Source organism: Teleopsis dalmanni, chromosome 2 (genome assembly GCF_002237135.1).
Source record: "Teleopsis dalmanni isolate 2A chromosome 2, ASM223713v2, whole genome shotgun sequence".
Lineage (NCBI taxonomy): Eukaryota > Metazoa > Arthropoda > Insecta > Diptera > Diopsidae > Teleopsis > Teleopsis dalmanni.
The window spans coordinates 87,121,460-87,137,579 of record NC_051847.1 but is presented as its reverse complement, the minus strand read 5'-3'; the positions used below and the strand labels follow the sequence as shown (position 1 = coordinate 87,137,579).

General features: G+C 29.9%; 1 protein-coding gene across 2 annotated transcripts in view; it reads right to left on the bottom strand.

The window, feature by feature from the left end:
* LOC119683666 overlaps positions 1-16,120 on the bottom strand; it is a 323,964-nt gene that overhangs the window by 25,944 nt on the left and 281,900 nt on the right. The window contains exons 3-4 of one of the 2 annotated variants that reach the window (XM_038097470.1): positions 10,749-10,911; positions 3,030-3,098 (exon numbers count right to left, since the gene is read on the bottom strand). In XM_038097470.1, the coding sequence (XP_037953398.1) occupies positions 3,030-3,098; positions 10,749-10,911 (232 nt within the window). The remainder of the gene's footprint in view (positions 1-3,029; positions 3,099-10,748; positions 10,912-16,120) is intronic. The other variant, XM_038097471.1, reaches the window with a different exon arrangement.

Genomic DNA, 16,120 nt, shown 5'->3' with positions numbered 1-16,120 from the left:
TAGATTTTTTCCGTGATGCATTGTAACAGTGTCTTAACACTATATTTGAGCGAAAGCCATGAAAGACTATTGTGTAACTATTGTTCGGAAAAGAGCTGCTTCGACAATAAAAGTCGTTCGAAAAACTTCGATTTTTCATTTATAAAGAAAAATAAATGTCTGCTCATTCGAACATATAAAAATCAACTATATAACAAATACCCACAAAGAAATTTAAAGTGAATTTTATAATGTCTTACTTAACAAATGGTTCATCAGCGACGTCAAATATTACGTTATCTGATAGTGTGATGATAAGAGACATTATGACGGTCTGAGTAATATTTACAAAAGGTGCTTAAAAGCACTTTTCAATAAGTTTCTGTATCGTCACAGAAAACATTCAACTCTTCAGGGGAGGCTAAAAGATAATGAACTACACTTTATTTCGATTTAAAAAGTCTTCGCGGGTTCTTAGCTTCTAAAATTTTGCATTTTATAGATCAAGGTCAATACTTTAATATATCAGAGTGTTATTGAGCTGAGAAAAGCATCCATTTTCGTGAACGGATGAAAATTTCACAATTTCAGATACATGCAGTGTCCAACTTGTTTGACGATTGAATTAGAGAAATAGTTAGCGTAAATGGTAGTCGAGTATCGAAAATTCGAAATAAATTCAAAATATTTTGTCTTCTTTTTTCTTAATCAATAATATTTAATTTCAAATATAAAATACAGTTCTGAAAAGCTGCAGTTAAATATTAGTCGCATAAGCGACTTTTTGTCGTTTGATCTATAAACTTTTAAAATAAATAAAAATAATTATAAAGTATATTGTAATTTACATTCTTATACAAGAATCTAAGAATGAAAGTAACTTGTACGCTAACATAGTGTACTATGTTACTATGTCCAAAACACATCAATAAATGTTTAATGTTTGGTTCACGAACGCAAACATAAACACAAACAGGACACTAAAAATGTAAACGATATATACGAAGCACTAAAATAGTGTAAGATGTCGTTATTTAAAATTTTTAGTGTTTTTGTTAGTCTTGTTTTCGTCCATTACGAACGTAATGAATCTTATAACGATCTTTTTACGAATGTAGTGAACTTTTTACTGTTCACTAATCAGTATAATATTTTAATGTATTTTAGTTTTCGTCGAATAAATGATTTTAGAAAGGTTTTTGTTGTTGCGTGTACGTAAGTAGAAAAAAAGTGTTAATATGTGTAATGCATATAATTTGGTCTATATTCTTATAATTTATATAGGCATTTTTTGATACTGAATTAAGTTATATATTACAAATAATACACATTATTTATTACACATTATTTGACTTTTTTTGAAAATCTTTTATAGTATTGTTCGTATAGTGTTTTTTAAATAAAAATACTTGCAATTTCAAAAAAAAAAAAAAATTAAAATTAAATAAGTATAATATTTCTACAATATATCACTTTCAATATATCAGCCGAAAATTCAATTAATTAAAAATAATACAATTTTGTTGTTGCAATTCAATACTATTCGAAAAAATTTTTCTACTTAAATAATAGTTATTTTTATCATAACTGACTTTAAAAATCAAATTTAATATAAAAGTATGAAGAAGTATACTATATATTGATCGGTCACTGTAGATTGCATAATCACCGAAATTAGAAGTTAGGAATTTAATCCAACTCAGACTGCAGATACTGTAAAGAAGACAGAGAAAATGCATATTATGTGCTTGGGGAGTGTCCGGAACTGATGCACAAGCGGAACAAACACCTATGCGGGTATTTCATGGATCATAAGGACCCAAGACTCTATACTGTCTTTCATTAAAGAAATCGGACTACTACACTCTAACACTCTAATCCGACTAAGGGGCACAATAGTCCTTTAGGTCGCAGTGCACTATTCCTTTTTTTCAATAATAACAATACTATATACATTCTGTACGATATAGTATTGCCGTTCACTGATAATAATAATGAACTTAAATTTCGATATTTTAGTTGAAAATATTTAAATAATGTTTATAATGAATTTCAATATTGAAATACGTAGTTTACATATATTCTTTTCCTAATCCTGCTGTGATATTAAAGTTCTAGTACTAATTTTTTATGTGTACTATAGTAAATAAAATTTGCTTTAAAATTACAGTTGTGATACGCATTTTCTCTGGGCAATATTGAGTAATATAACTGATAACTCAATTTTAAAATACCATTTATAGCATAACCTTACTTTCTTTTGAAGAAAAATTAACTTTTCAAATAGTTCCCAACGAAACGTATTGCATTTAATGGTTTATTTAAGTTCTTAAATAAAACAACCTTAACAATTGACAATGTTTTAATGACCATAACCACAGAACTACCATTAGACATCATACATCCCAACACTTCACCCCACAAAAAGTGGGAGGAAGCACACATCTGTACATAATTTAGCTGGATTAATGTCTTGTGTTTCTTAAGCTCCTCGGGGCACACCCACCACACTTTGACTTCCATTCCGTTCACAGTCGCATTTCTGCAAAATATTTTCGCAGTGAAATATCTATGGAATTTTCATGTTTGGAAGAAGGGTGGCTGCTTTATGTTCCCCATTGCATTGTTAGGACAGTTGCGTGTTGAATTACATGCCGATTTTGCACAAAATATGTTACTTTATTTTCAACCCAACTTGTAGTTGCAGCAGTGAGGTAAATCGACATTTCATATAGATTAACTGAACATTAGTGAATATCTATCCATTGAAGTATCTGTGTCGATACAAATGTTTGTTTGCAAATGTTTATTGTTTACTGGTATGTATGTTGTGCTTGTATTGGAAGTTTGTTTGGTTCATAGAATTACAAATATTTAGCAAATATTGTAGGTAAATGCACATATACATGTGGTATTTGTACAAAGGAAATTTATTTACGAAAACATATCTAAACATTCTCATTTTGTAAAAAAAAGAACGGTTTAAACGGGTTTTATTTGTTTGTTGTTTGTGTTTGTTTGGCGTTTCCATTGCTACATTTTATACTCACGTTGTTAACTTTATCCTGCAATCGTAGCAGTGCTTCTTCAAGTTCAACAATCCGACCTTCCAGAATCTCCTGTGGAGAAATTGCAAAAAGCACGAAATGGATAAAAAAAAATCAATTAAATAAAAAAAGATTTTAAATAAAATTTAAATGTGAACTACAATGCATAAAGCGAATACTAAAGTGCCATCTGATGCAAAACCAATTTAATTACGAGGGTAAACACTTAGATTCTGTTGATTAACACATATTCTCGATGCTGTCAAAGGCGATTTAAGCTTTGCAAATGTTAATATATACAAAAATCGTAATTAAAGATACTTTAACGTGTACGCTTTTCACCTTAGTCATACAACAGAACTTAAGTTAGTACCCTCGTACGCTGAAATAGTTAGGGAATAAATGAATAATATGGGTATGCAGTTTACTGAAAATGATGTAGAATAATGTGCAGTATTAATAGTTTATATCTTATTTACAAAAAGCGTATTTACAAATATATAATTGATCAATACTTAAAGCAAAATATGAGTTAAATGGTTTAGATACCATTTTTAAAGTTTAAGAAAATGATTAATTTGAAGCAAAAATTTCTTGTACGGAAAACTGAATAATTTGTAAGCGTAAAATAAATTAATTTTTAGCGTTTTTTGTTGGCTTTTTTTCTGTTGTAAGTGAATTAAAAATCTATTAATCTCCAAAAAAAAATTACTTAGCGTAACTGGGACGCCTGCAGCGGGCTTGCATTGTATTAACACGAATAGAAGTCATTAATCTTGTTGAAGTTGAACGTGGAAAAAATTAAAATTGCATAAATATATCGGACGCTACGGTACAGGTGGATACCAAAAATACAGGCAACTTACTAGCAAAATTTTATGCACATCAGTACCTGTTTTTTGATTTATGATTTTTTTTATGAAGTAGTATGCTTAATGAAACTATGATTTTATAATGCAGTCCATTACTACATAAGTAATGTATTGCCCTCTTTTTCTGCTTTAGGAAACCACACAAATTAGCATTTACTTCTAGTTTACAGTTATATAAATATATAAATAATATTAGTTGTATTGTTACAGAATTACTTTTAAGCTTTTACCTTAGTTTGAATCTAAATTAAAATTAAATATGAAATTTATATAAAAAAGAATCATTAAGAGTTACCAGTAAAAGTAAAAGTTTATTAATCATTTTTGAAAAGGATTTGTGAATTACTACTTAAACCTGCTACTTAAGCTTAGAACTGAGGCCCTATGCTCCAAAGGGAGATATAGGAATTGGTGATGATGATGAAAGACTTGTTTAACTGGAAAGTTTTATAAATATATAGGGGTACATATATAACTTCTACCGTCTTAATGTCAACCTCTATCATTCCTATTGTGTAGCTTGATTCTACTAATGAAGCTGTGACAACTGTGATTCGATAGTTGTAGAGATCGTAGAGATCGATATTTAATTTTTCGTCAAATGTAACATAACGCGTCTTTCATATATATAACTGTGTTGTTTAGTTAATCGCAGGAAGATTTGATAGTGTATATGCTAATTTTAAATTAAAGCATTTTAAAGCAATAAGTAATATTCGAAATATAAATGATAGTTATAATTAAGCAATGTCTAAAAAAAAATTGATAAGTATATCTTATAGAACATAAGTACCATATGTCTTTCAACGCAAAATTTTTATAATTTTTACAAATTTTATTTTTTAATGAATAAGTGTCTCAATTAACTCAAATGAACTATATTTAAATCTACTTAAAGTAAAATACATATATATAAAAAAGCTTCATCAGCTTAACAGAAAGAGAATGAAGAAATAAACTTTAAGCTAGATTAGGGACGTAGGAGCGGGTTCCGCTTTGGATTTTTTTAAACTGAAGAAATCGTTTTGTTCTTTTTCGATCATCAAAATGAGATAACCAAAAAATAATGAGTTATGTTAAGTACTCGATAGTATTTCAATTGAATATTCAAATATATCATCTGACTCGTTTTAAAGGATAAAAGCATTCTTATCAACTATTTTAATATATTTCCAACCTATAGATTATATAAATTTAAACACAATTATTGAAATGATAGCAAAATGTTGGTTAAATAGTTTCAATAACCAATATTATCTTAAGTTTGTTATTGTGGTTATTGACTGATCAGATGCACGCTGCATGTGTACTATACTACGGCTTACTTTTCATGGTTCAAGTCCCACGGCTAAAAAAACACGTTCTAAAAAATACGTGGCTTTAACTCAGAAGTAGAAGCTCAAGCATTTGTTGAATTCATAAAAGTATGTACTACAATATCTGCATAGAATTTCAGCACTAGCTGTTATGCCCAGGTACCAATAGGTTCACTGTACAAAAGGTTAGATAAGGTTTAAGATTAACCTTCTATTATGTTAATCTGTATTTTATCTACCCTATGTGGTCTTCAATATTGCATACTTAGAGAGTATATATTCAAAGATCTTATAAAAAGAAAATAGTTTCTTCAGATAATTTTGAATGAAATGTGTTGACCACTATAGAAATTATTTGCGCGTAAACATTGAGGGATATTAGTATAAAATTTGTAACCTAGGTTTCAAATAAATAGTGATGCATATATCTATCATCATTGAAAATTCTATGCCTTACTGGCACAATCATAAATGATAATAACGATGTCAGTCAAAAAATCTAAGGAATAATTGCTATTATCAATATGGCTCAGTAGATAGTTAAAATCCAGAGCTTTTAGTTGTCCAATAAAGTTTATACATCGTGTATAATATTTATTCTATATTTTATTCTATATTATTTTATAAAAAGTTAAAGTAAAATGAAAAATAGGAGAAATAGAAATCAGCACTGGTAAGTGTATTCAAGAAAAATTCTTAGCTATTATATACCATTCAGATCTTTAAGGATTGGCGTTAATAATTACATATAAATGATCATATGCTTTGTGAGTTTTAGCACGATATTGACATTGCTTGGTGAATTGATATTCAATGACTTCAGTAACATATGTGTAATATGTATAATATATAATATTATTCTGGTAGAAAACATAATTGGTGATTTAGAGATAATTATTTAAAGGGTGTATGGGTCGGTCAGTAAATCCAGTATATTCTTATGGGTCATGTTAATGAAATTGTTAGATATTTTTTTCAATTAAGATGGGCTTCCTGGCGTGTAGATGTCTCTATATGATCAATACAATGAAAAGTGAATAATAGTTGCCAATTAATAGAGTTATGTCGCTTATTTAGAGATAATGATTTAAATGGTGTATGGGTCAGTAAAACCTATACCTATATTCTTATGAGTCATGTTAGTGAAATTGTTAGATATTTTTTTCAATTAAGATGGGCTTCCTGGGGTGTAGATGTCTCTATATGGTCGACACAATGAAAAGTGAATCATAGTTGCCAATTAATAGAGGTATGTCGCTTATTCTTTATTTCGGTCTTATTATAACATAGGACATATTTTGAATGAGTAGTAGATCTGAGTGATAACCTGTAGTTGTATTGTAAGTTTATACTACCCATCTTGTTTTTGCGGAACTCTTTTAATTTGTAGTGCTCCAATAACTAGGTCATTAATAAGTGTAAAGTTGTCAACTTTTTTGTGATAATTAAAGTCTTATGTATACATTTTATTTTGTTTATTGAAAGTTCCGTAGTTACTTTTTACTATATTACTGCTAGGCATTTTAATTTCCTGTGAACAGTTTTGAACTTTTTTTTAACACATAATAATGTAAACCTTAAATATTGATTTTTTATTCAAATCGTATGTAAGTTGTGGTTGCCATTACATCCCATCAACACATATAAAACACGGAGAGAAAATCGCACAAATAAACAGACATTGTTTCATACTCACTACGAAAATAAAAACTATATGAAACTACATTAAAATAATAAATAAAATTTATTGTTAATTCTTTTTTTCAGTTTGCATATCGAAGTTTGTTGCACATATGTGAGCTAAAAAACTGCAAATGTTGCAAATTAAAAAGTAAATAAATTATTCGACGTTCATTGAACTTTTTTTACAATCATGATGTGAGACCGCAACTGCGGCAACCACGCAATTGAACGTGAAGAACGTGATTGCATTCTGGGTATACGGATGCAGTTTAGCTGCGCTATTATTGACTAAGCTCCACAAGCTCTATTGGGATGTGCTAGCAGCAGTGCATTGTGCTGTTTGACATTCCAATTTCAGTGGCATTCAGCATATACGGTTGATAATTATGGTAACAATACCAACTTTAATCTTAATAGACTCACATATGTGTACAGGTTTCCGTTTGCCATGGAGACTGTAGAGGTGTCTGTATTCGTCATAGTCGTCATGACGACTATGTGCATATGAGTTTCTTAGGACTTATGAGTTTCGATGTATGGTATATATATGATTGATGTTCAAAAATTACATTACATAGTAAATTTCAAAAATCGAATTTATAGTCATGTCATCATTCGACTGTGTTAGAATACTTGTAACTCTAATTGTATTGTCCTAATGTGTAGGCCATTACTCCTAGGTACGTGTTTTTATGTACACTGACTTTAAGTTAGAAAATAAAATTGAATAATAAATTAAAAAATCCGTTAGTATTGATGTTCCTGTGGTTTAAAAAGACATCACTCCATGATTTCTGATTACATTCAACCGGTTAAGGTAAGCCATAAATGTCACAAATGTACTCAAACAAGATATGTTTAGCGCTTGCAAATAGAATTTATTGAAGAAAATAGCTAAAAAATCAGATAAACGTAGTCTCTTAACGGCATAATCACAACAGCACAGCGGAGCTGTGCTGCAGTTGGTGACATTAGCGACTATGTACTTGAAATTCAACGTTTCAATTGAAATATTGTTACATATACAGCAGTTGTATTGACAACAAGAACCACTTACTAACATAGAAATGGTTTCAATGTAAGATCATAATTCACCGTAAACACCGTAAACACCGTAAACACCGTATATGTTATGAAAGCTGGTATCAACTGAGATACACAAGAAAATCAATTGTATTAAGTTTAAAATAAAAATAAATAAATAACTATTTGAAGGTTGGATTAGTATTTACTGGTTTGCATAACATTACTCTCTAAGTTCAAAATTGTCGTTTGTTTCGGATATAACCTCAATGTTGGAGCATGTTTTGAAGATCTGCGAGTAGATAGTAGTTCTTGGGGTAAAATTTGTTAAATAAAATGGGTAAGGAAACGAATCAAAGTATAATACAACCAATTTAGTGGTACGTTTCCAATTTTTGGGGCACTGAGATAAGTTATTATTCTGACCACCTTTTTACATTATGCTAAATAGCGATATCACTGAATTCTTGAACTATTATGTTTAAAATTTTTGTATATATTAAATGTAAACAGTAGATGTGGTAGTTGTAGCTAGATAGTGTGGATAGTTTTTTTTTTGTTAGTACCTATATTTAATGTGAAAATTGTACAACTTTAATATTCAATATATCACGAACTAGGTTAGTAAATGAAATTACTCAGAGTATTGACATTTTCAAATTCCGAATATCGGAAATCACTATAGCCGGAGAAATTCGTTACTTTCATTTTGCTAATTATAGCCAATGACTTTTATCTGAGTGCTTCTTCTTTACTCCTTAGAGAAATAGTATATTTAAGCCTCAAATATCGTGTAACATTTTATTAAATAGTTACTTATTAGTTTTTGGTTAAAGTTTCATTTTTGGAAATACTTTTTTTTTATGTCGTTATTTTGATTAGATTTTAATTTAATAATTTAAAGCAATAAAACAATATTTTTTATTAAACACAAAAATTTAAATATAGAAAAATTAATGATGGTAGAGTTTTTATGGTGTTTAATATAGAATTAAGTAATTTTTTGTCTAGATAAAATTAAGAAGAAATATATTAATGCAAATGTCCATTTAAGTCATTTTATTGACTGAAAGCTCTTGCTGCCTATTATTCTGTGTTATATAGATAAATAAATAAATTTCATTTTAGTAGGAAGCAGTATTAGTACTGAAAGAAGCAATAGTAACTAGTAACCTTTGAAATCTATACTACTCGTTGTGTGATGTCGGTCGAAACAGGTCATCGTAAGTTTTCACACTATGTCAAGTTTTTAAAAATTGCTATAATTTCAAAACATTGATTGAAAAAAAATTAATTCCGAAAAAGATTTTTTATCCACACTTGTCATAACGTAATACTTATTAACATCTTAAGTATTATATATGTGATAGCAAAAAAAAACATCCCAAACTGCGTTAAAAGTGCGATATAGGTCTGTCGGCACTTGGATGTTATAAAAACAGATAAATCAAATACTAGTTAACATCTTAAGTATTATATATGTGTTAGCAAAAATGTTTCTAAAAACATTCTAAACTATGTTAATAAGGATCATATAGGCCGACAGACCTATAAGGATGTTATAAAAACAACAGATGAAACAAATAAAGTACTAAGCAGTTGAGCTATAGCTTAGAATAAATCATTTTAAAACTAAATATTCGTTGTAGAAAATATCTTCAACGCTTTGAAACGTTGAAGGAATTTAAAATATCTTGAAATGTTGATGAAAACACATCAAGGCAATATATGAACGAATGAAGGCAGTTATTGCAAATTTCAAACTTTTCTTGTCTAAAATTATATTATATATTATAAAATACACATGTACAAAACTCATCTTTACTTAAAGATGAGAATTCTGGGAAGTGATAACGGCGCGCATCTGGTAAAATACAAAATCTACGGCATTCTATAAGAGGCTGGTGGGTTATTTTAAGGTCAGAACAACGCCAAAAGATATATGAATACCATTCCATAAGATGTTCCGGACACATAGTAAGTAAGTATGCGAGTCAAAAAAGCAAAGGAAAAAAATTTGGTTGAAAGTAATATTTACAGATTTAAGAACGCTGGGTATATAGAAGAAGAGGACGTTGTTAAATAAGTTTCTTTAGAGAAAAGTGATTGAGGAAGCACTGATATATTTTGACTATTATGTCTAAGGAGAAAATATATTATTTTTATTGGCGAAGAGATAGAACAAGAAATTTTAAACTTAGATTAAAGCTTGATAGAAATTTAAACTTTGTAGTAAAAACGGAAATTTTTAAAGACTATTATATATGTTTTTAAAAGGGAATTTATATTATATAGACAAATGGTATATAAAATAATAGTACAATTGAAATTCAGATAAGTTGGTAATTAAATTTAGAAGTTGAAATTTGTCTAGCATGGTAAACTAATAAAATATAACCAATTAGATATATTTTTAAAATATTATATATAATCCTACATATGTAATATATTTATTAAAAATGGATATAAACTATATGGAAATTTAAAGCAGTGAATGTTTTATGTAGGAAAGATTTAAGCTATATAAGATTATATAAAATGATATACTATGTATATTTGGATTAAATTGTAGCAATGAAATGTATATGAAATGATATTATATATAAACTGAAAGCATAAATGATGTTATATAGTACTATTAACTACACTTAAAATACATAATTTTATATGTATATCAGGAAATGTTTCCAGGTACCTTTTATGTCTAAGTAAGAGCACTACTACATTGCGCTACTTTATACGTATGTATTATTTACTCCATAACCGTTATAATTATAAAAACTCCATTACTTTTATTATTTTTTATACATTTTTATATAAACACTTACTTTATCCTTTTTCGTTTGCGCATCGTTGGCTTCGCTTTCTAAAGATGTTGGCTGGTGCACAAGCTGGATTTTGCCTTGGGAAATTTTTATGTAATTTGTTGGCGGTGTGAACGTGTGAACATCGTCTTTGTCGTCGTCTTCGCATTCCTTGATGTCGAGGTGTCTGCAATGAGTAAATAAAACAAATTGTCTCTAAATTAATAATTCATGTGCCATAAAAAATAGGAAAAGTGAAATATTTGATGTTTAATTTGATGGAAAATTTAGTGATTTACATACATACAGTAGTTGTCATATTGTGAATTCTAGATAAATCAAAAAAAATTGAAATATGGCTAAAGAAAGTTTATAAAATGCAACTAATAATATATAACGTTGGTCATCGTTATAACAATTTTATTACACGAAAGTTTTTTAATTTTAAATATAAATGAGATACTAATGATGTAGATTAATTACTCATAACTAAATTAACTCCTAACAAGCTCATACTCTCAATACGTCAGACATTATATATCTTTCACATTAATATTATTTTGTTCCTGTAGCATTAAAGCTTGTGTAACATATAACTTTTTTTTTTAAACCGTGAAAGAGAATTAATGAGCGCTGTTCGCGGACGTTCAAGACGAGCGGTTCTATGATGTGGATCCCGATGCTTCAATAACCTGACTTACTCATTTATTGCCAATTGTTTTGCATTGTTCTTATAATTTCTGAAGCTGAGCAAGGAACTCTAAGGGACATTTTCTTATCAAGTCCGATTAGTTTCAGGAAGTCAAAGTTCCATGTTCAAAACCATCTAAATATTATGAAACTCAAATCTTTTTATTCATTAATATATATATATATATATTTAAGTGTGAGTTTTGAGTGTATATGATCATATTACTCATAATTCCAAAAAATCGTCTTAACACTACTGATCAGTGAACTATTAAAGTAAGAAACACTACTGATCAGTGAACTATTAAAGTAAGAAACGATATGAACTTCAGGTAAGTTTGAAGTTTTAATAGTTGCACATACAGTGAACTTCTATATGAACTCCTAATCTGTGTGTAAGTATTTGGTTAAAGCAATATAAATCGGAATGTGTTCTCGAATAGACATCACAAAAGTATAGTACTTATTTGGTTTGCAGGTTATAGTAATATGATTGGAAATAGTTTTTTAGGATGGGTGCCGATTTGAAAAATTCAATACGATCTTATTTATGTTCTTAGCTCATAATGAACATTAATGAATTAAACATTCATATACAAGGTGAGATGAAAAAACTGCAACAAAGTAAAACGCCATAATTTTTTCATTTTTTTTAAATTTTATTGAATGAAAGCAAAAAATGTCGGAAATAACATCAAATTTGAGAATCGGTTTAGATTTGTTCGAATTGGCCACCTTTGGCACGAACTATGGCCTTCAAACGGCCAATGAAACCATCACACGCTGCCCGAAAGTGGCTCTGCGGTATTTTGTCCCATTCTCGGCGAAGCGCTTGCTTGAGATGATCGACACTTTGGTATTTTTTAGTTCCAACCTTGCTTTCCAAAATACCCCAGGCACAATAGTCCAACGGATTGGCATCCGGAGATTTTGGTGGCCATTGTGCGGTGGAAATGAAGCGAGGAACCTCATTTCTTAACCATTCTTGGATGGCGCGTGCTGAGTGCGATGGTGCTGAGTCCTGTTGGAATGTCCAAGGTCTGCGGCCGAAATGTTTGCGTGCCCAGGGCTTCAGAACTCCCTCCAAAATATTTTCGCGATAGATTTGCGCATTTAATTTGACACCACGGTCGATGAATACGAGCGGCGAGCGACCATCGGCTGTTATGGCGGCCCACACCATCACCATGGCCGGCTTTTGAGTTGTGATGGCCAACCGAAGTTGCAAATTTTCAGCTGACCTCTCTGGCAAGTAAACACGATCATTTTGTTTGTTTACAAACTGCTGGATAACGAATGGTTTCTCATCGGAGAAAACCAAATTCGGCAGTTCACCACTTTCGGCCAAGCGAAACAACTCTTTAGCTTTTTCGAGTCTAACTTTTTTTTGCGCATCAGTAAGATCTTGCACTTTTTGGAACTTGAATGGCTTTAGTCCAAGCTCATTTTTCAATATTTGCCGAATGGCATATTGCGATATGTTCAGCTCACGAGCCATTTTTCGTCCACTGCGACGCGGATTTCGTTCAATTCGCTTTTTCACTTTTCGAACCATTTCTGCCGATGTTGCTGTTTTTTTTCGTCCACTTCCTTGACGTCGGGCTACGCTACCAGTATCATGGTAACGAGCGATGGTACGAGACACAAAACATTTATTCACTTCTAAATGCTGGAGGGCTCTAACGATAGCCACTTGTGGTTTTCCAGCCAAATGCAAAGCAATCACACTATCACGCTTGAATTCCATCACAAATAACTTTTTTTTTGAAAAATTCCCACCAAAATGCTTTTGTGCGCTTGTAAACAATATAATGAGCTGTCACTAGAATAAATCTGACAGCTGTGGGACGAGCGGTTTAGAAATGACAGCAGTCTGAAGTTGGTTGCAGTTTTTTCATCTCACCTTGTATATAGCTGAAGGCTATATAACTTTAGATGAAGGCAATATGCTGTCATCTAACGGTTATTTACCTTTAGCATCGTTTAAATAGCAATTAAGCAAATAACTCAAAGTCAGGAAAAAGAATAACTTTGCAAAGTTGCCAGATTCATTTGACCGCGATTGGAATAAAAATGCTTCATCAATTTTAAGTATGGCTTCCGCTTCAGTATGGTCTCGAGTATAGAATGATATCTAAAAGTTGTAACTAAGCATTTTAAACTGTTTAATGACGGCAAGGACATAAATAACTATGTGCCTGTGTCGTTTTTATATTCTTAGGATTTAACAATCTTCATCACATGTGGATTTACATTCAAAAATTGTGAGTTTTTGGAAAATGCAAGTAATCGAAGACGCTTTGTGAATAGCGAGTAAATAAGTATTTTATGAGTAATCAAAGAAATTTAAATGCGATTTAAATATCTACAATAACAACTAAAAATAATTATTGTTTTGTTTATTACTCTCCTTGCAATTATTCTATGGGTTATGCCATCTATAACTAAATGGTTGTTTGAGTTCTAAGCAAAATATTGTATTTAAATATGCAGGAAACGAATAGATTTCGAATACATAGAAATCTATTCGAATACTTGTGTCAAAAAAGAAGTGATCGGAATCATGTTGTATGTAGCTTTTACGCTTGCATAAATTCGTTTGTGGTATTTTCATGTATCATATTTGTGACAACTTAAATTAGAATTTGTTAAGTTCTAGAAACATTTTTTTTGCAGTAATATTTTAATTATCTATTCTTTCTAATGAATTGTTGCTACTTTATTAAAACAATTGCTCTATATTAGCTTACATTATTATCATTCCTTTTTTAAAACTGTAACATTATCAATAAAAAATAATACAAGCTATGTTGGTTCACACGCTTGACTCACTATCTCAGAGGAAGTCGTTTTGACATCCCCACATAATTTAAAGAAAAATCTCTAATCGTATAGCAGTACCCACCCAATTTAAGACAATAACATCGATCTGATTTAAACATATGAAAATTTAAAAACTTGAAAATAATAAAAGAGTTAAAATCGATTGGATTTACCTATGAAAATATTGCACTTCAAACAACAAAAAGAGGGGGAATATCAGCCGAAAATATGTAATTCGACAACACGATATCTTTTGAATTGCAGTCGAGGCGTAGCTTTTAAATTAAATTTTCGGAATTATCGTAAGTGCAAATAATTTAATAAATTGCCTTTTGGAGAGACACCTGAGTGGGCATACGAGCCAGCTTGGCTCTTAAAATTAAAGTGGTTGGTTGTGTCTGCCAACAAATCTTGTTTGTCAAAAATCTCATCCTAATCGCAAATGTTACACGCTTGTTTCTTAATGGTTTGAGTGTTGACACTTGGTAAGTGGGTTTCTATATCTACGAAAATTGAATAGATATGCACACAAAACATTTGCTCTTTTTTTGTTTTTTTGTTATTTTCTATCTTTTTCAAATATTTTGAACAATTTTTAGACATTGTGGCAATGTACCGAAATTGTAAATTAAATTGTATTAAAAAATAAAAAAAAAAATATTAGGTTACATTTGTTCAAAGTTAAAACGTACAAAATTATATAAATATTTGCGATTTTTATTTTATTATTTTATTTTTCTTTAAAACGTGTTTTTGCGTTAGAATGTTTATTTGTTTTTTTTTTTCTGGGTAGCAAATACTAAGTTAGAGCTTTAATACGTGCTCGAGATAATGTTACTTCAAGACAGGTTTGGTTACAAAAAATTCTATTAAAAAAAGATGTTGAGAACTGAAAATTGAAAAATTTTAAACAAAATCGTGTCATTTTAGAGTTATTGTTTTTGACAAGAACTATCACAGTGGATGGAACGACACATGGGTGTTCCATTAAAAATTTTGCATAAATGGTTAATGGTAAGTCACTGGAAGTCATTGAAAACATATTCTCAGAAAAGAGCTTTGACTGTTTTTAATTGTTTACTAATAGTGTAAGATAATTTCAATCTAAAACTAAACATTATATGTTATTTACTACAAAGGCAAGGATGTATATTGCATGGTAATATTATTGGGTAATATAAGAAGTACTCGTTTTTGATGACGTTGGTACCCAAATATTTAGGAACACTAATCCGATTTTCCGATTACAAGAATAAATGTTCAAAAGGTGATACGAGTATTTTAAACTACATTTTTATAGTTGGGTATTCGCTCTTGCGAAACGTAACATATGTATATTGATTGGAAAATAAGTGCTAGTATTTAGTACTTTACTTTACTTTACTTTAAATACTTTATATTATTATAAAATAGAGGAAACTGATTTGAAATCATTACAATGTAAGTAAATATCCCATCCTGCAGTAGTTTGACAGCTTCTGTTCCGAAAATTTCGATGTCAAAATGCATCTCGCTATGGTTAGTCAGCCACTAAAAAGCTAATGAAATTTTACAATTGGTGAAGTAAGAACAATGCAAGTTATCAGGAGGTAGTGGAGGCACTAAACATCAGCCACATTAAAGTTTGGAATTATTTAAAATAAGCAGGCTACGCAAAGATCCAACAAAATCGAACCATTTTTACAGCGAATCATATTTAATGAACTGAAATGGAAATTTGGCCACAACTTATAATTATTGTCTATTATATAAATTATTCAAAATTTGGATTGATTAAATGAACTATTTGTTAAAATATATACAAAGAAAACGCTACTTATTAGATGCTTCAAATAGGTTCCAATTGTTAATGCACAAGTGACTCATTTAATTGTGAGGTCTCT